We start from the raw sequence: 19,439 nt of genomic DNA, 5'->3' as shown, positions 1-19,439 counted from the left end.
TCTTGATGTAAGGCGTGTATATTTTGCTCAAGAATGGGGTTCTGAGGACCAAAGATGGTATTGGCAAACTTGAGGCTGGCCGCCCGCCCAACGTAAGAGCGGTGGTGTTCTGAGGACTAGTCCATGATGCAGAAAGCTGGTACATGTCATGATGTTGAGAGCTAGCAGCCGCCGGGGAGGTTTTCAAGCATGTGAATTACGGATTCTCTCTCAAGCTGCGCTTGGTGGTATTCTAAGTACATCTAGAGGGATTCGGTCAAAGGCTACTTGGTTACGATGATCCGAGATTCGGGTAATATATGTTGATGCCTGCGTCCAGAATCCTTTCGAATATGATCAGACGGTGGCAAGGTGGGAATCTCACAGCGAGAACGGAGAGGGAGTGTCTATTGGTGTGAGGTGGTTTCTTGCTTAAGCGCGGTAGTTCTGGCAAGGCTGGCGGATCCGCCGCGGAAAGACATATAATAGGCCAAGGTGGCAGAAGCGGTAAAAGCCATCTATTGAGAATCCACCATGTCCAAAAGTGGAAGAAGAGTTAACATCCCAAAACATCTGCTGACTGTCGGACTATCAGACCAGCTCTATATACCGTTTGAATTCCCTATTGTAGGAAAAAACGTTAGTAAATGTTGCTCTTCCAATGTAGTACTTAGCTTACCAATCGGTCACGGCTTCCTTGTACAGTCGAATTTCATGTTCGCGGGAAGCAGCAAAGAAATCGACAAATTCGTCGGAGAAGATCTCTCGCGAAAGACTCCTTGGCGCCCGGAACCTGGCAACAGCCGCATCTAAACTGTTAGGCAGTAACTCCGGTTTGTCAAGCCTTGCAGAGCAAGGTGGAACGGGGATTTCCAGCTGTTGTTCGATTCCTCTCCAGCCAGCTCCGAGAATGGCGGCAAGAGCATAGTGAGGGTTTAGGTCTGCTCCAGGAATGCGGATTTCGAATCGGGTGGCACCTGGCTTCGAGACGGGTGGCGCGATCAGTCTGATGGAAGCAGACCGATCTTCGAGGCCCCAGCTGACATTGACTGGTGCCCAGTAGTTCTCCACGAGTCGCTTGTACGAGTTGATGGTCGGTGCCAACAGAGGCATCAGATCTGGGAGTGCAAGGAGCAAGCCTGCGAGGAACTGTCGACCGATATCCGAGACATTTTCAATGTCTTTCCATTGTGCGTTCGTGTCTGGTTCTTTGCGGGCAAAGGCGTTCTTGCCGTCCTTATCAACCAGTGAGATGTGGATGTGCCCCGAATTTCCAGGTAGACCATGCACAGGTTTCGCCATGAAGCATGGGGTGATGTTTCTTTCTACTCCGATTGACTTGACGAGAAGCCTGGCGGATCAACGGTGAGCACTGTTACTTCGAATATCGGGAATCTCACTTACTTGAACAGGGTAGCTCGGTCTGCCAATTCATCAATCTCTTGCACCTTCAGAGCCTGGGAAAACGTATGTTAGCCGCCACTCTAAGAAGGATGTGCCATCAAGACCACTACTTACAGCTTCAAATACTCCAGGACCACTTTCAGTGTGCCAGCCTTCGAGATCCGTCTTGAACCGGAGAGAATCGTTGAAGATTTGATGGAAATACTGCTTGTTGGCCATGGGCCTGGTGAGGCTGTAACAGAATGATCCTTGGGTCAAGGTGCGAAGACTGCCTGGAGCGTTGTTGGATAGATATGCTGCCAAATTGCGGTATCCTGACGAGGAATACCCGTCCTCGGTTGGCGTTTGGAAATTCATAAACTCTAGCTCAACTACAAGCAACGAATTAGTAGAGCAATAGCCTTTATTTCTGGTGCCTTAAGGCATCACATGGAGCATACTTCCTGCGAGGGATTTGAGACCTCGTGTACCAATCTTGTTGCACAGTGATTTCAGTATGCCCCTCCCATCAGCTGCAACCGGGCCGTTCTTCGACATCAGCCGAAACAGGAAAAGTGGTATGTTGTCCTCCCACGGGAGACGTCTGAATGAACTAAGATCCGGTATGGCGGCGAAATCACCATACCCCTCTGCTGCTGGACAGATGGTTGTCTCGGTGGTGTAGAGAGTATCTTGTATGTCCCAACCAAACAAGACTGAGCTCATGCCGAAGCCCTGGTCGATACTTGAAAGGAACTTTTCTGTGGACATGATTTTGCCTCGCAAGACGCCGTCGCTGTCGATACACCCAACCTTGACCATCTGATCATTGGCCAACAGCGCAGCAATGTTGTCCTTTGTCGGGACATCGTCAGAGGTGCTGCCCATAGTGATAGTAGGGCTTGAGATTTGGTGAATGTAATGTGCCAGATGGTTGATGTGACCGTTGTTCAAGAGCAGTCCTCGAGGTTGATATCACCAGATAGAGACCGGAATATGCCAATCAACGAAACACAACACAAGAGTCAAATACCAAGGCCAGGCAACTACATCTATCTACCTAGGTATCTGCGGGGAGTGAGCCGCACAGTTCTCCGATTGCGTAGGCACGGCGGTAGATCAGTCGAGCACTCCCATGAGTCTGGGACCTTGCTTGCAGGAGACTGTAAGATGAACCATCCCATCAGAACGCCGCAAAATTGTCCTAAACAGAGAGATACGATGGGGTTCAAGGAGATAGGCGGGCTGATGGCCAGGCTGGGGCTACTCCGGCGGACCGGCGCGTGCATGTACGTACTTTCTCACCTTCCTTATCTAGCCGCGCTCCACAATGGATGTCAGTCTGGTCGTTGAACGCCGCGGGCTCGTGAAACTCGTGAAACATGTGCGCTCTCGAGCCGCGACGTTCAATTCAAGTCCAATCTATGCCTGCCCAAGTCTAAAGCATGCTGACACACATCGTCACGAGGCTCCTCACCAATTGAGCGGAGCGTCTGAAATGGGAATTTAGCACCCTTTAGATCCACACCTTCGGACGTATTACCGGGGTGAGCGAGCTGTGGATTGACAATATGATATACCGAAACATATGGACGGAGGTGGCTATGGAGTTATAAGTCGGTGGTAAAATTCTCTCCCTATTACGGTTTACAATATATCAATCATCTTTTATCTACAAAAGCATCTGGTGCCTTTGGTCCTGGGACCAGACTCAAGAGCAAGATGGCGCAAGAGGTGATCCGCACGGTATCCCCATCAACAAACAAAGTGATCCTCGAACGTGAAGGGACCACTATCGAAGAGGCTCGGAGGGTTGCCTCCGACTCTAAAGATGCATTCAACAACTGGAAGAAGTTGTCTCTGCAGGATCGTCAGAACTTGATCGTCAAGGCGCTCGATATCATCCAGGAACGCAAGGAGGAGCTGGGCCGGGAGATCACCGAACAGATGGGTCGGCCGATAGCATACAGTGCCAAAGAGATCGACACGATGCAGAAAAGAGCGAAATACCTCCTCGATATTTCCAACGAGGCTCTGGAGGATATCCCTGGACTTCCAGAAGCAGGGTTCAAGAGGTACCTCAAGAAGGAGCCAATTGGCCCTGTGCTCATCGTGTTTGCATGGAATGTAGGTGCCGGAAAGTGTTCTGGGGATACCATGACATGTACGCTGATAGCCGAACAGTTCCCCTATTTGATTCTTGTCAATGCCCTCATCCCTGCGCTGCTTGCAGGGAATTCGGTCATCCTGAAGCCTTCCCCTCAAACACCGCTGGTTGGCGATCGCATTGCCGAGATCTTCACGGAGGCAGGACTTCCGAAAGGTGTCCTTCAAGTAGTTCAGTCAGGAGATCCCAAGATGTTGAAAGAGCTATCATTGTTGCCCGAGATCCAACTCATCTCATTCACTGGCTCAACGGCGGTTGGATTGACACTGCGCGAATGGACCTCGTCCAGAATCATTCCTTTGAACCTGGAGCTGGGAGGCAATGACCCGGCATACGTACGACCTGATGCAGACCTGAAATATGTGGCTGCTCAGCTTGTCGATGGTGCAGTCTTCAACTCAGGCCAGAGTTGCTGTGCAGTCGAGAGGATCTACGTGCACGCTGCCGTCCACGATGCATTCGTGAAAGAAGTGCAGGAAGAATTAAAGCAGTGAGTGATGTCCGGCGACCCAGATCCCTCTAAACGACTGATTGGCAGCAGATACAAGCTTGGTGATCCAATGGACAAATCCACCAACGTTGGGCCCGTCATCTCCCAGGCAGCGGTTCGGTCTATCAACCAGCAAATTGAAGATGCCCTCGCCCGGGGTGCCGTTGATGCCACACCGAAGAATTCCACTTTTGAAAACCCACCGAAAGACGGGAACTATGTTCCACCGCGGCTTCTCCTGAATACGAACCATGAAATGCAGGTTATGAAATACGAGACCTTTGGACCTGTGATTCCAGTCTCGAAAGTGGCCAGTGATGAAGAAGCCGTGCGGCTGATGAACGATAGCGACTATGGTCTCACAGCCAGTGTGTGGACAAAGGATATCTCAAAAGGAGAGGAGTTGATCCAGGAATTGGAAGCTGGGACGGTCTTTGTCAATCGGTGTGATTATCCCAGTCCAGTACGTATCCAACTTGGAGTCTCGCGTGTGCTTCACTGACTAGACGGCAGGATCTTGCATGGACCGGCTGGAAGGATTCCGGGCTCGGCTGCACTCTTGGGCCCCGCGGGTTTGATGCCTTTTTCAAGCTAAAAAGCAACCATGTGAAGGAAATTCAGGCATAAGCTGCGTCCACCGTGCAGCCGACGTGGTAGATGGCCGAGTAGAGAATTAGCATCGCCAATTCTGGCTCCCAGAGTACTTAGTAAACAGGATAAGCCAGAGGTAGATCTGCACAGGCATTGGGATCCCATCAAGTTGCCCATTCCGTGTCTAACATCCGTCTCAACGAAAACAAAATACTTAGTAATATGGTGTCACAGAACAGCGTAAAGATGGAATCGGCGTCCCATGGCTCGGTACTGCAGGCGTAGTGGTGGTAACGGGTCGCTCGGAGCATTTCTTGTCGTAATGAGGCTAGCGGCGGCAAACAGCACACTGACCCCATTATTTGTCCGACCCGCGGTCCCTCAGATGTAAATTCAGATAGCCGCGCTCGACAACGGTCTGGCGCAATATTCATCTCATGATCACTCTGGCAGTCGGTAGTATCCTCACGAAATAGGCTGCTCCTGTCCGAGATTGGACCCGCCACGCGCCCGGAGATTAAACAGATTCGGAAACTCTCTTTCCGCTCGAGTCCATATAGGCCACGCGAGCCAGATGAATTGCTCTTAGAAGACTTATTCTCCATGTCCATTGTGATAGTGTCATCTTCCTCATAGCGTTCATTTTCTGGGTAGACATTCTTCCAAGTCCTAGGTAAATCGAAATACCAGCTCACGACAATGGTGGGAAGATTATCAGGCAAAAATGCCATTGTCACTGGTGCGGCAGGGTGAGTAACCACTCAGTCTTTCAGCTTTGCTGGGGATCAATACGCCTCCAGTTGGTGCGCATGCTCATGCCTCGGTTAGTGGTATTGGCCTCGAGACGGTAATCCTGATGCTTCAGGAAGGGGCATCGGTCCTCATGGCAGATGTGAGCGCGCCGAGTCTCGAAAAGGCTCTCGCAAAAGCAAAGGACGTGGTCCCGACACGTCAGGGCCGTGTCGAGGCCAAGGTGGTCGATGTGATCAAGGAATCAGACATCGAAGCCGCTGTTGATCATCTTGATACGTGGGGAGGCCTCGACGTTATGTTCAACAATGCTGGCATCATGCATCCCAGGGACGGCGACGCTGAGGAGTGCTCAGACTCAATCTGGGATCTGACCATGAATATTAACGTCAAGGGCGTGTGGTATGGCTCGAAACATGCCGTGCGAAGCTTCAGGAAGAACGGGAAGAAGAAGGCGAGTGTCATAAACACCGCCAGCATGGTCGCACTCGTTGGGGCTGCCACTCCACAGCTAGCGTACACAGCCAGTAAAGGTGCTGTGTTGGCCTTGACCAGGGAATTGGCCATTGTACACGCCCGTGAAGGTGAGATCAGTCGTCCCATTCCCCGGGGTCGCCGTCTGATAACATAACAGGATATCGATTCAATTCTCTGTGTCCGGCTCCCTTGAAGTGAGTAATTCCTCTGATCCTCGGAAAGGAACGACCTGGTTCTGACTGGAACAGTACTCCGATGCTACAAGACTGGCTCGGTACCGACAAAGAAAAGAGACACCGACGAGAGGTGCACTTCCCGACCGGTCGATTTGGTGAAGCCATTGAGCAAGCATGGGCTGTCATCTTCCTCGCCAGCGATGAATCGTCGTTCGTCAATGCGGCCGACTTTGTGGTCGATGGAGGTCTGACAAAAGCATACGTGACGCCAGAAGGACCGCCCACAGAAGCGCCCCAAAATCTCGGGAAATGAGAGCGAATTCTTCTTAGAGGGCATTTCCATCATCAGAAGCCATTCATGACTCAGGCAAATGAGATCCATATCTGGTTTTCTTGCATTGTTCGGTATATAGTCCACGGACTTCGTTGGCTCAAAGGCATTTCCCAGATATGCTCGAGAAGCCTTGCCGTCTGCCTAACGTTTCCTAGGCCCAGCGTTTGTAGCATAAACTGTAAACGGGTCCGTAGGACATCTTGGATTGCGGAATCCGCAACGCAGGCACCAATGACGGCAAGTGGCCAACAAAGACTGGTATTGACGCGAGCTGTGGCGGGTAGCTGTAGAATATGGGATGCTGCTTCCGAAATTGCTGCCGCTACCATGCTTCGATATTTGCCGGGGTCCTGCGCTTCCAACCCATTGAGACATGTTAAAAGGTACAGCAGCATGGCTTGCTGGTAGATATAGCCGGTGGTTGCTGTTTCAGAGCTCACAGAGCCGTACGGCGAGTACGACACAATCCGAGCATGTAAATTTGAGAACACGATCATGTCGTCGGCAGTTGGAAAGGCGACTTGGTCGCTTTTATTGTCCGGAAATGCCTTGCGGCCCAGTTCGAATATTTGAGGAATCAAAAGCAGAAGGTCCATCCAGCATCCACATAGGTGACCAACGTAGCCAATAGTGGTAAGATGTTGTGCAAAGCTTTCTATCTCGGGACTTAGTAAGAATTGCGTATCAGATCTCGGCTCGACAGATATTATGCTTGTAGTCGCAGAGTATATGTAGTATTCAACGAGAAAGGTCTTCAAGTCGTATGTCATCGAAGGGCTCTCCCGGGCAAGGATCTCACGCAAAAAGTGCCTTGCAGCCACGAGATGGCGGAAGACGGCACCATTGATATCTCCTTTCGCCGTCTAGTACATGGTTAGCTCATTCCTTCTGGTTTGCAACGAGGGCACACCGTACCTCTGTGAAGCACATAATCAAAGCCGCAGCTGCGAGGATCATTGTGTTACCACTGTCGCCTGTGAAACGACTTAGATGCTTTCGAAACAGTCGCAAAGACCCGCGATAGTGCTCATTTGCAGTATCGTCAGCCTTTGCAAGCTCGGAAACCGCTCGGTGGACAGCACTTTGAGTCAGAACAAGATCTAAGATTAGTTCATGTGAAAATGCCAGCGGTATCAGTTGCACAATGAATGGGTTTGCGTCGGTTGAGCCGTTTCCCATAGTATTGGCGGTTCGAGCGAGAAAGTGAGTCAAAAGCTGAGAGGAATCCGGTCTATCCAGGGGTAGAGGAGATAGTGTGTTTGGTATCGTCAGAGCGGACGACATTACTGAGAGCGCTGATGCTGGCATGATGGCGATCGGCATAGGACCCGTTGCTATTCCCGACCCGCCACGAATATCAGGGCTTGAAAAGCTTTGCGCTTGATCTGTTTCTGGAGTATCATTCCAAGCAATCTCCAGGCCGTGGCTATCATCTGGCGCGTAATTCTCGTGAACTGGCGACCGCTGGAAATTAGCTGACCATCCAGCCTCCGAGTCTGCCACTAACGCCTGGTCGGGTGTCTCTGAAAACGGCGTATCATCTTCAGCCTCTTCCACCTGTACTTGGTTAATTACTCCGGCGTTGTTCGAAACTCCTGGGTCTATCTTAGTAGGCCAGCGGCACTGTAGCTGGTTTCTCAAGCATCCTGTACACAACGGTTTCTTCTCGTCACATTTCTTCTTGCGGTTACGACAGGTGAAGCACCCCGTCCGAACACGAATTAGCGGTCTTGGACGAACCGGTCTTCCTTTCTGAGAGTCTGGAGATGTCGCCATAATCCTGGCTGTCACGACATATTGAGTTTCCCAGGGGACCCGGATGGTACCTAGGTAGGTAAGTGGTGTAAGGAAGCAGTGAGTGTGGCCTGAGATACGGAGCTTGTAAATTCACTGCCAAGCTCGCGATTGTGGAGAACATGCTTATCGTACGCAGTGATAACATACTAGTAGGTACTACGTACGATAGTACTTTAGCCTAGGTACTCAGCTACAGTAGCTAATATGTATCTTATCACTCCGAGACCATATTTACACAGACCCCCACGCCGCAAAGAAGCCGTCGATACTCCCTGCAAGAGCACATGAATCCGCAGTGAGCTGAAAATACTATCCAGGGTCCTTTGGAGCGCGTAAGTGGCAAGCGCAAGGGATTCGAAGTGGGCGCTCCGTCCGCAATCAAGCACTATCATGGACGCGATGTGTACACGAACAAGTCCATCATACTAAGAGATTGGTAAGTAGTTGCCGAAACGGCAGATAATACGGTGGGTGCCACGTGCCTAAAGCGCAGATAGAAGATCTATAAGTAAAGCGCTCCTCCCTCTCTTATTCTTCTTCTTTTACTTCTCTATCTTTCTCTTCTATATCTCTATATCTCTATATCTCTCTATTTCGTCGATATAAGGACTCCTACTTGTTAGGATTCATGCAGACGTAGGCCAGGCATGACATCCAACCAGGAACAGTGGCCAGAGAAGGCAGGATTGCCGAAGGAGCACGTGAAAGCCTTGCGAGGCAAGGCAGAGTCACGTGACACCTTATGCTCTGTGCTCTGTATTGCTCTGCTGAGCAGAGCAACAGAGCACAGCAGAGCACTACGAGTCTCTTATGTCTAGACATATAGTCTTCCATCTTTCCATAGCAGCTCATAGTCTCTCGTAGTCAACTTCGTTCACAAGCTAGACGTTACCATCGCGTTGATAGCTTTCGTTCTGACTTACCCTTGTGCCCTGGAATACTGTCCTCCTGCCTTCTCACACATCAGGAAACCCTGATCGATATCGTGACCCCGAGGAACGATTCGTGACACTCTTCTATGGTTAGTACTTACTAGCGCTCTTTTTACCCCTTTAGTCCTAGCCCTAGCACTAGGGTTATCACTTACTTTAGTTAGGACCCTATTTTCAGTCCTCCGTTATAGGAGGAGATATAGAGGGTACCCGCCAGCGAATTCAACGAAAACACAGCCTCGTTAAAGAGTTCCCGAATCCTATCTCTTCTACTCCTCCTATTAATAATCCGGCGCCCTCCTACGAACCGACACCCTCGTATAATCCTTCTCTTCTTAATACTCCGATTATTAAGATAGAAGATATAGAGAGATATAGACGAGATAGATAGATAGATAGAGATATAGAAGAGACAGATCGCAACTACTTACCTATCTCTTTAGTAGTAGTAGTAGTAGTAGTAGTAGTAGTAGTAGTAGTAGTAGTAGTAGTAGTAGTAGTAGTAGTAGTAGTAGTAGTAGTATACCGCCCGCTGCTGATTACTACTAGTAGTAGCCAGAACGTACTTTTTATGCGCAAGGCTCCGTGGACTCCGCGGAGGGTTCTATACTTACTGAGTAAGTCGTACTAATCAAGTAGGTATCGATTTAGAATCGATACTAAATCAAATAGGGATCATAGATCAAACTTAATCTTGAATCAGATTACTGTTATACTAGTTTATAATACCTAGTTTCAACACGGTTTCAATACGGTTTTAACACGATTTCGTAATAAGATTTCTCTAAGGCCATGTTTAATATATATAATCCTACCCTATCTAGACTATATCTAATATACTTACTAGATAACTTTAGTACTACTATAGTGCCTACCCCCTTAAGTTTAAATCAGTATAGATACCGTATTGAGACAGCTTCGGAGTCTTCTCCGATACTTCTTAGAAGCTTCTGAGAAGCTTCTCCGAGAAGTCCTTAAATCGCTGAGAATTCTTGAGCTTTATACTAGCTTTAAACTAGCTTCGAGCTTCGAAATAGATAAACCTTTTTTTTAAAAAAAACATCTAAGTCTTCTATTACTTAGTACTCTATAGTAGTACTTATAGAAATAGCTCATATACCTAAAATATAGGGTTTTATACTTATAAAAAATTTATTAGCTTTATAGTATAGCTAGTTAAAGAGTTAGAGCTTAGCCGAGTTATCCACTTTTTATCGTAAACTTGAAACTTTAAAAATTAATAGCTTTAAAAAGAGCTAAACTAAAAGAACCTATTAAAAAGCTCGAAGCTATAATAGAACTCGAAGCTACTAGTAGAACTCGAAGCTATTCAAAAGCTCGAAGCTATATAGAGAAGTACTAGAGCCTCTTAGGAGACTCTAAAGCTGTCTCGATACGGTATCTATATTGTATCTATACAGGTTTGAACTTAAGGGGGTGTGGGCACTATAGTACTATTACCTATCTAGTAGTAGGTATCTAAGTAGTATCATACTAGTAGTACGTACTAGTACTAGGTATATATATCCTATAGCGGCTAGGTTAGTTGGTACTTAGTAGACTTAGTAGTTCTAAATACTAAATACTTACTAGATTAGAACTAGATTAGAGCTTTAATATAGTTTTAATCTAGTAGTACTTTAATCTAGTAGGTCGGTTTTGAACTACTAGGTACTAGTACTACTAGTGCTAAGTACTTATATATATTAAATCCAGCACTTAGTCTACGAGTATTAATGTAGAATTAACCTCTAATATGATACTAGTAAGTCCTAGTACAACTTAGTAGTTAGTACTAGTGTTAGGTAACTAAGTTTTAAGTTCAAGTTTTGACCTGAAATCTGCTTCTGGCCCGAATTCGTCGACCGTACTTAAAGAAAAGAAACGGGAGCGGCAGGCAGGCAAGCCCGAGAAACCCCAGTAGAGAGGATGCCCATTGATAGCCGAGAACTTCATACACTGTAGGGAGAAATCGTCAGCTTCAACATGCCACGCGAACGCACAGGAGTACCAAATAGTCCTGACTTACTTTGGACTCCAAACAGCGGGAATCCTGCAGCGAATGCTAACCGCACAAGTACGTTGGCCCCAACAGCACTCGCAGCGTAGTCGGCGTATGCGTCCACCAGGAAGGTTAATATGCCGGTGAAAGCAAGGAAGACACTATTTCACTTGTTAGAAGACAACATCCTGATGCGGTTGAACCAACAGGAAACTTACCCAGCACCGAAAAAAGCAGTTGCAATTATTGGGACGATCCAGTGCACACTTGCATATGTCGTCCATCCGAACCAGAAAAGGCCAATTGGGACAAGTATAGCGCCAGCCATGGCAGGGGGTAATCGAAATTCTGGCTCGGGCTGAATATCTTTCTGACCCATCTTTTCCTCGTAACCTTTTACAAGACGTTGATAGTTCTTGTCCCAGTAGGGATTGGTTACGACGCCGGCGAGCATACCAATTCCGATCCCTAGGAAAGCTAGTCCGTTCTGGTAGAGCTCAAAGCCGTGATTCGTCCGGAAGATGAGAGGAATTGCGCCGAACAACAGGTAGACGATACCTAGGAGGATGGCCGAATAGAGGCAGAGCATTAGGCACATTGGTTCCAGTGCAAGCAACAGGACTGGTGTGTAGCAAGCACGGATGATCCTGAGAACGACGGAGCTCTCGTCAAGCTCCGCCGAGGCCCACCAGCGGTCATTCCCCGTCTCCTTTCGTTTCCGTTGCGCCTTCTTCTTGAGCAGAATTTTGTGAAATGTCTCCGGCACAAAAAGAATCACTGTGACAAAGAGAACCCCGCTCCAGATCAGAAGGACGTAGAATGACCACCGCCTGTAGCGTTATTAGTGACCGAAAAGTAGGGGATGTGGGGGAATGGTCGTCCTACCATGAAGTATACTCATTGATGAAACCCCCGATGATCGGGCCAGCTGCAGGCCCAAGGAAGGGGGAGGCAGTATAGATCATCATAGGAAAAGCAATCTGTCTCGAGTCGAACATGTCCACGACTGTACCGGCGGCGACAGCGAGAAATGCACTGCCAGCCAGCCCATCGAAAAATCGACTCACCAGAATGGTGCCGATGTTCTGAGCAACCGCTTCGGGAACAAGCCATATCACAAACATGCTCATTGAGGCAAGATAGATGGGTCGCCGGCCGTAGAACTGGGGTTCATGTTAACGGAACAAGGTCTTGCAGATGGGGAAGAAGGACGAGATACCTCACTTAGCGGAGCCAGCATCATGGGGCCTACGGCTAAGCCGAGCACAAACGTGGAAAGTCCCAGCGTAGCAACCTCTCTTGAAATATGGAATTCATCCATGATCTGGTCGTAGGTGACAGAATATAGGGAAGACGTGCAGGTTCTGTCAAAGCGTCAGCCATGCCATGATCTGGGACTTGTAGCATGTTCAGGGTGCTGACACTAGAAAAGAGGAGAGGGAGACAATGGACACAATAAGCCACTTCCGGGCAATGCTGAAATTCCGAGGAAACAGCTTGTCATCTTTCCCATCCCACCGCACCTCGTATGCATCTGTTGGAGTCCGCTGAACGGCCAAAATGCTGTCTAACTGGTCATCATCCTCTTCTAGGTTGTAAGTGCCGAATCCATCGGTGGCCTGCGATCGAGACCTCCATATTCCTGATTGCTGAGCAGTAGCGGTGGGTGTGACTCGGCTGGTAGGGATTGGGTCAGGCACGGTGTCGGCCTTCTCCAAGTCTGATATATCTGAGGCCGAACTTGAGGTGTCATTGTCGGTGGAACGTCTAACAGGGAGTTCCGCCTTCTCGATGTCGCTATCGCGGTCGGACATGCCGACACTTGGTGTGATTCCCAGTGTTTCGGCCGGTTGCAGACGGTATGCCTTGGTGTCGTTGCGATATGTGTATGGACGGCCTGCGCAGTTTATTGATTGTGTCAGGTGGAGATGAGCCGCCGTGCGTCATCATATTTATGATTTATCTGTGCGTTCGACATGCTGGCATGGGCGCCGGCTCTATCAATATTTTCCAGGGACGCTGCAGGTGGCTGATTAATTGCCGCAATCAAGATTGTCGAAGAGAAGCGCCTCATCAAGAGTCCCAGATGAATATACCCTAGGTCGGTATGTAGGCAGGTACGTGGAAGGCGCTGTGGTGTGCAGTGATCGTACATGACGGCATTGTACTACGAGAAGTACTAAGCGAGCAGGAGGGGAATCTCGGAGAGAAAGACGCAACTAGAGCAATCAATACACGTGACTTCAATTTCATATGCGCTATCTGGATTATCTAGTCTATACAGGTACTGATACAATAATATTAGGGCTGAGTGGACAAAAGCTTGCATCAAAGCCTTACTGATTAGGTACCTAAGATACCTAAGCTGCCGGGTAGGCTGTAGGTATTCAAACAACATTGGTCCTAAACAGCTGACACATATCATCGCAATAGTATGCCTGGTAACACTTGGATCACTCCCTACTACGATTTATCTTCCTTGCGATGTCTCAGCTCTGGACCATCCCATGGAAAATGAGTCTTTAAGCCGACCACTGCTGTGATCGAAGGGGTTCCCCAATCAACCACCTGCTGGCAATATTTCGTGTCAGAGCAGCTTTGAAGCACATATTGCTGAACTATGAGAGGTCAGATCGTCGTTTCACTTTGTTGCTGAGAACACAAGTAGGTCGTTTTCTCGTGGTTGAGTTGATGGAGAATTCTAGACGTGCATATATCAAAATGATGAGCCGGCTGAAGTGGTTCTCAAATTCGAAGAGACATCAGAGGAAAATGTCGTGGAGGGACCACCGGTACCTATATAAAGAACTTCTCAAGAACGTGGCGATACACTGCATGGTTTGGTCAGGTAGGTAGCTGAGCGATACTTGTCCAACATATCTCAGGCTTTACGATCTCGCCAAATTGGCTTATGGTCTATCTGCTCCGCGTTCCTAGGTAGGAGTGTGATCATATGAGTTGCAGTGCTGCCGGCGGTCCAGCTCAGAAGGAGGCTGCCAGAAGAACGGGCAGTCGCTCCTTCCTCTCAAATGAGAGAGATGCCCAGTAGCTACTACCTGGGTACCTAGGTACCTATGTACGTACGTTGTACGAACCTGCGTCCTTGCAATCCTTCTGCGGATCCGTGACCATCTCATCTCATTCTTTCTTATAGTACATGCTGCAGTGAGCAAGACCTGCATCTGCGTACCTAATCATGGGTGTCAGCGCAGGGAACGCCGTAGCTACCCTAGGTATCCAAACATCGACTGTCCTGTCTGTCAGCCGCCTCCGCTGACTCCTTACTAATCGGGCACAGTACCTCCCTTCCTATACGCCGCAGCCTGGCGATGAGGCCTGGTCAATCCTTCCTCTGACATCCTCCTGGTGGCCTGGACAATATCGAACGTCCATAATGTGAAAAGGTGTACGATAATCTTGCTCAGACCAGGGTCTGCTTTTGAAAGAGCTGCAATTGGAGATATTGGTTTAACATTCTGTTCGCGCCGTTACGACCGAAGTCGGTACGACCAGCAGACTGATTTTCTGGACCTCGAGGGACATTGCTCCAGTCAGGACCATCAAGGCCATGAATTCCCTTCGAATCCCGCAAACACTCGATTCGGCAGAACGTGCTGTGGAGGCAAGCATGGTCAACGAAGCTGCCACTTTTGGGAATCAGGCACTGTGCCTCGGACGGAATGTTCAGCATCATCATCGCCACTGTACATATCAAGCCGCAACCGATGAGCATGCCGGAAGCAGAGCCACAGCAAAGTGTCCACCTCATAGGGAGCAGTTTTCAGCATTGGGTCATCATCGTGGTTGGCGAGAGAAAGATATGTACCTTGCCCGAGCTGACGTATACACCGATTTCGATATTTGCACCGAGAGCGATCATCTGGACGTGGCGTGTCCTGAACTTGCGCACCAATTTACCCTTGGGCGCGCTGCTTGACGTGCCTGCGTATTCATTGCCATCCGCCACAGGCACTGCCTTCAGCTGCCCACCCTCGAAGTCAGTACTGCGCACGGTCGGAGTGACCGCCTTGTCGATTGGATCTTGCATCGTGCTGGAAGGAGGATTGCCCGGCAGTATGAGCTCGCTGTTATAGCAGAACGGATGCGTTGAGAATTGCGAGCCCAACCACATATTAACTAAAGACCATGTCAGCTCGTCCCTGACTCTCTCCAGAACCGACGCCGATTCGGCGATAAGATATCAAACAACAGCCACGAGTACAGAGGTATGGAGAAGATCCGGGCTAGCAGGTATGCGGCCAAAATTGAATTACTGTGGTGGCGCGAGGCTCCACCCCCTTTCTACCTATCGATTGGCTGCCGGCGCCGTGCCCGAAACCCACCGTCGAGTACGGATATCTAGCCGTTCCCCTTGTCTGTCCCTTTTTGTGGTTGACCAACGCTCTAGCGCTGCCAACGAGGTCATGCTTGTCCTGTGTACGATGTACAGGAACTAGTCTGAATGTCAGAACTGGGGTGAGAGGGGAGAGGCTTGAGGGGCACAGATGGATCACGGCCGCAATCTAGCGGTGATTCTTCTTCTTCCATCGTCCTCCACGATGAGCCACCATCAGTATCGGCGTCTGATGCACCAGTCTAACCCCGAAACTGAAGCTGCTCCTTGGGGCGACAAGACCAACCAGTCTATGTGAGATGCAGAAAGAGGCGATACATCTTCCTGTCGACCGGGATAAGTTCGAGGGCTCAACTATTTTTATCTGAAATCTCCCCGTCTTTCATATCACAATGGACCCCGGACCTGTACAGAAACACTCGAGCGGTGCTTGTCGCCGCTGTCATGGCCGAAAAGTCAGATGCGACAGGTCAAAAGGCTCGCCTTGCTCAAATTGTCGTGCTACTGGCGCTTACTGTGTACCCTACGAGAAGCACCGCCCTCAGAGGCGTCGGGTTAACAAGCCTCTTGCACCCTTGCCAGCCAAAGTAGCAGATACATTGCAGACGGCCTCCCAGGGTGTGCTAGCAGAAGAACAAAAGCTGCAATGCTCACCACCACAATCCAACGCCTTTCATGACTCTACGACCACCCCAGCTCAACCTACTCCTCATACTGGCACTGCCAACGCGAGCACGGCGTCGCCGGCCTCTCTGATCCAGATCGATGACTCTACGGTGAAACGGCATCTGGTGGAGATGTTGTCTCAAGACGACGTCGACAGTCGGATCATGCAGAGTGGTGTCCGTATAGCATATGTTGGCCACGAATACTCGAACATCAACTACCTAATCCGCCACAGGACGAAAAACCCATCTGTCCACCATTTCCCTGCTAATCAGATTTCTCGTCATTATACCAGCCATGAGCTCGAGCGTATTCCCAAGGAGGCTTTTGCCCTTCCTTCGCGGACATTGGTGGATGAGTTGCTAGAGCAATATTTCATTCACGTCAACCCAGGATTCCCCATATTGGACGAAGAGATATTCATGGCTCAGTATAGAGCACGCAACCCTCAAAATCCTCCTTCACTTCTTGTTCTCCAGGCAGTGCTCATGGTAGGTGCCCACATTGCCCGCGACCGACCGGATCGCGACACACTGAAAGCAATGTTCTTCCGGCGCGCCAAGATGCTCTTCGATGCTCGCTTCGAATGGAACCGGGACGTTGTAGTGCAAGCCGCGTTGCTCCTGACCTGGCATTCCGAAGGTGTGGAGGACGTTGGGGCTAATTCATATCATTGGGTCGGAATCGCAGCAAGGACAGCGCTGGGCCTGGGCATGCATCGTGATTGCGGGTCCAGTACCTTGGTTGCCCACGACAAGCGGATTTGGCGACGGGTCTTTTGGATTCTGGTTCAGTTCGACGTCATCGTTTCACTGTCGTATGGCCGGCCTCAAGCCGTCAATCTCGACGAGTGTGATGTTCCTCCTCTGACCGTGGCGGATTTCAAGGGCATTGGCCGTCTTGCCCAAGTCGATTTTGTCATTCAGCACACCGAGTTGTGCGCCAGAATGTCAAAGATCTTGCGTGATCACCTTCGCCCAGGCTTGAGCGAGGAATCTCACCTGAATTCTCTCACGACTGCCGACGAATTGCTCGCAGACTGGTGGAGTTGCTTACCTTCACATTTGCGAGCTCGGTCGGCCGAGTCCACGATCTGGTCCAAGATGTTACTCTTGACATATAACAACTTTCTGATCCTCCTGCATCGCCCGCCGCCAGCCAAGGCAGCCACCTCTAGCATATCGAGGTCATATGATTCTGGTAAGTTAGCATCCACGTGGAGATACCCCCGCCGTCTAAGAAGTCCCAGGAGATATTTGCAGCTCCGCTGCAAACACTATCACGGATTTGTTTGACCAGTTGCGGGAAAACAACGAAATCCGGTTCCTTTGGATATCCTCTGTAAACGTCCTCTTCACCACCCTCATCCAACTGAGTGCCGAAATGCGAACGGCGAATCCTATACTTGCGGTAGACGCTCTGCGGAGATTTGACGTCGCACTGGAATGCCTTAGCATCCTGGCTGAATACTGGCTCAATGCCGAAATCATTCTTCGTTTGTTCGAGGAAAGCTCGGAGAGACTACAGCAGGAGCTTAAGATCGGTAAGGCTAGGAAATCTACACATGCTCCGTCAAGGAACGTAGAGGTCGTTGCAGGTCAATACAGCCCCGCCACAGGCCCTAGAGTGAGCGAAGGTGGTGATTTTTCAAACATCGATTGGCGGGATCTATACTCCTACAACCAGGACGCTCTTCAGATGGCTGGTGAACAGGATGACGCAATTGACTGGGGAATACAGTATTGGGACAACGCTGGGCTGTTCTTCCCGGACAATTTCGACAGCTTTGCCACCTGATGCATGTTCGAGTCTAAGCCGTGGTCACCACGATTGATCGATGCCTGTCAAGGAAATCTTCAACGCATCTGACGAACCTATCCAGCTCTTCTTGAGGTGTTCCCAGGATCAATGCAATCGAGCCTCGTCTGGTGATCCAGTATCCTTTTTCCAGCATCTCAAACCAGAAGAGATCTTTCAACTCCAAGTCCTCCTCCACCTCGTCAACACAGTTGATATCTTGCGCACCCGTGGGCGTGAAATGGACCGCCAAGATGGCCCCTCGGCCTGTGAAGCAGCATTTCGTTCCTTTCGTGATGGTCCGTAGTTTCTCAAGAAACGCGTCACCCATCGCATTGAATTCGATGTTGACCTCTGGGGTCAGGATTTTGGACAGTCCTGCGTGGCCAACATGCATGGTCATGGTGTTATTGTTGAAGGTGCCTGAATGAGCCAGCGAGTCCTTGTTGCGAGGGTCGTAGACTGACATGACGTCCGCTCGGCCGCCAAACGCGCCGAAGGCGAACCCGCCGCCGAGATACTTGCCCAATGTGGTCATATCCGGCTTCAGACCCAGAATACTCTGGAGTCCGCCAGGTGCAAGTCGGGAGGTCATAACTTCATCGAGAATGAAGACTGCTCCGGCCTGAATTCGGTCAGTGAGTTCTTCATGCGAGGTTGAGAGGCATTGCACAGACCTTCTTAGCCGACTCCTGGACCGCGAGCATGAAATCTTTGGTGGCTGGAATACAGCCTCCGGCGCCTTGCATCCCCTCGACAAGGACGGCTGCCAGCCCTGATGTTCCCTCAATGGCAGTCCTGGCCGATGCAATGTCGTTGTACCTAGCAAGGACCCAGTCATCGAGGTCCACGTTGTTCTGGGCTATTCCAGAGCCGAATGAGAATACAGCCCCGTGGTAGCCACCATTGAAGACGACGACCTTTCTACGTCCCGTGAACCTTCGGGCAGCAGCCAGCGCGTGCGTGGTGGCTTCTGTGCCAGAGTTTGTGAATCGGATGGAGTCAACATTGAAACGCTCGCACATTAATGAAGCATGGCGTTCTTCTTGGACTGTGGTTGATCCAAGATTCAATCCCACGTTGTCGAAGGTGGACAGAATGGCTTCTCTGATCACCGGGTGCGAATGTCCATATATGCCGGCCGTTAATTCGCCCACAAAATCAAGATACCTATATATCGATCAGGTCACAGTTTGGATCTTCCAAAAATACCACGCTCACTTGTGGTCGTCTTCGTCAAACACATATGGCCCTTTCCCGGACTTCATGCTGAGTGGAAAGGGCGATGTATGGAGCAATGACCGTGTGTTGCCTCCTGGTAGACTCTTCACGGCTCGATCATGCTGGTTTTTCGAGTTCGGATTCGCATTCTCGAATCGAGCTTGTGCAGCGGCGAGGGCAGTCTGGATTCCCTCAATCGCAGATACTTCTGACACTGTCGCCAATGGTTTCGTCTTTACCCCTGCCATCTCTTTCGACAAAGTGTCAGCAAGCGCAATTGGTGCCATTGTGCCCGATATGTGGATGGAACTGTTGATTGGAAG

General features: G+C 49.8%; 7 protein-coding genes across 7 annotated transcripts; 3 read left to right on the top strand and 4 right to left on the bottom strand.

The window, feature by feature from the left end:
* Window positions 1-570: 570 nt before the first annotated feature.
* A1O1_05056 (glutamine synthetase) lies at window positions 571-2,250 on the bottom strand (the record flags this gene model as incomplete). Its single annotated transcript, XM_007725944.1, has 5 exons — window positions 571-601; window positions 659-1,330; window positions 1,384-1,436; window positions 1,498-1,754; window positions 1,824-2,250. The coding sequence occupies 5 exons, from the start codon at window positions 2,248-2,250 to the stop codon at window positions 571-573; spliced, it is 1,440 nt and encodes a 479-aa protein (XP_007724134.1).
* Window positions 2,251-3,084: 834 nt separating this feature from the next.
* On the top strand, window positions 3,085-4,646 carry A1O1_05055 (uncharacterized protein; the record flags this gene model as incomplete). The annotated part of the gene is made up of 4 exons (XM_007725943.1): window positions 3,085-3,489; window positions 3,547-4,019; window positions 4,071-4,482; window positions 4,533-4,646. 4 exons carry the CDS (start codon window positions 3,085-3,087, stop codon window positions 4,644-4,646), a joined length of 1,404 nt encoding a protein of 467 aa, XP_007724133.1.
* A 663-nt stretch (window positions 4,647-5,309) lies between these two features.
* A1O1_05054 (uncharacterized protein) lies at window positions 5,310-6,326 on the top strand (the record flags this gene model as incomplete). Its single annotated transcript, XM_007725942.1, has 4 exons — window positions 5,310-5,359; window positions 5,439-5,944; window positions 5,995-6,031; window positions 6,086-6,326. 4 exons carry the CDS (start codon window positions 5,310-5,312, stop codon window positions 6,324-6,326), a joined length of 834 nt encoding a protein of 277 aa, XP_007724132.1.
* Window positions 6,327-6,376: 50 nt separating this feature from the next.
* On the bottom strand, window positions 6,377-7,631 carry A1O1_05053 (uncharacterized protein; the record flags this gene model as incomplete). Its single annotated transcript, XM_007725941.1, has 2 exons — window positions 6,377-7,210; window positions 7,263-7,631. 2 exons carry the CDS (start codon window positions 7,629-7,631, stop codon window positions 6,377-6,379), a joined length of 1,203 nt encoding a protein of 400 aa, XP_007724131.1.
* A 3,267-nt stretch (window positions 7,632-10,898) lies between these two features.
* A1O1_05052 (uncharacterized protein) lies at window positions 10,899-12,892 on the bottom strand (the record flags this gene model as incomplete). The annotated part of the gene is made up of 6 exons (XM_007725940.1): window positions 10,899-11,035; window positions 11,106-11,239; window positions 11,297-11,908; window positions 11,964-12,241; window positions 12,298-12,442; window positions 12,501-12,892. The coding sequence occupies 6 exons, from the start codon at window positions 12,890-12,892 to the stop codon at window positions 10,899-10,901; spliced, it is 1,698 nt and encodes a 565-aa protein (XP_007724130.1).
* A 2,932-nt stretch (window positions 12,893-15,824) lies between these two features.
* On the top strand, window positions 15,825-17,807 carry A1O1_05051 (uncharacterized protein; the record flags this gene model as incomplete). The annotated part of the gene is made up of 3 exons (XM_007725939.1): window positions 15,825-17,298; window positions 17,348-17,641; window positions 17,785-17,807. 3 exons carry the CDS (start codon window positions 15,825-15,827, stop codon window positions 17,805-17,807), a joined length of 1,791 nt encoding a protein of 596 aa, XP_007724129.1.
* A 101-nt stretch (window positions 17,808-17,908) lies between these two features.
* Window positions 17,909-19,403, bottom strand: A1O1_05050 (glutamate-1-semialdehyde 2,1-aminomutase; the record flags this gene model as incomplete). The annotated part of the gene is made up of 3 exons (XM_007725938.1): window positions 17,909-18,520; window positions 18,573-19,065; window positions 19,117-19,403. The coding sequence occupies 3 exons, from the start codon at window positions 19,401-19,403 to the stop codon at window positions 17,909-17,911; spliced, it is 1,392 nt and encodes a 463-aa protein (XP_007724128.1).
* Between the last annotated feature and the right edge of the window lie 36 nt (window positions 19,404-19,439).

Source organism: Capronia coronata (genome assembly GCF_000585585.1).
Source record: "Capronia coronata CBS 617.96 chromosome Unknown acBCG-supercont1.4, whole genome shotgun sequence".
Lineage (NCBI taxonomy): Eukaryota > Fungi > Ascomycota > Eurotiomycetes > Chaetothyriales > Herpotrichiellaceae > Capronia > Capronia coronata.
The sequence above is the reverse complement of the archived record's forward strand: the minus strand, read 5'-3'. Positions and strand labels throughout refer to the sequence as shown.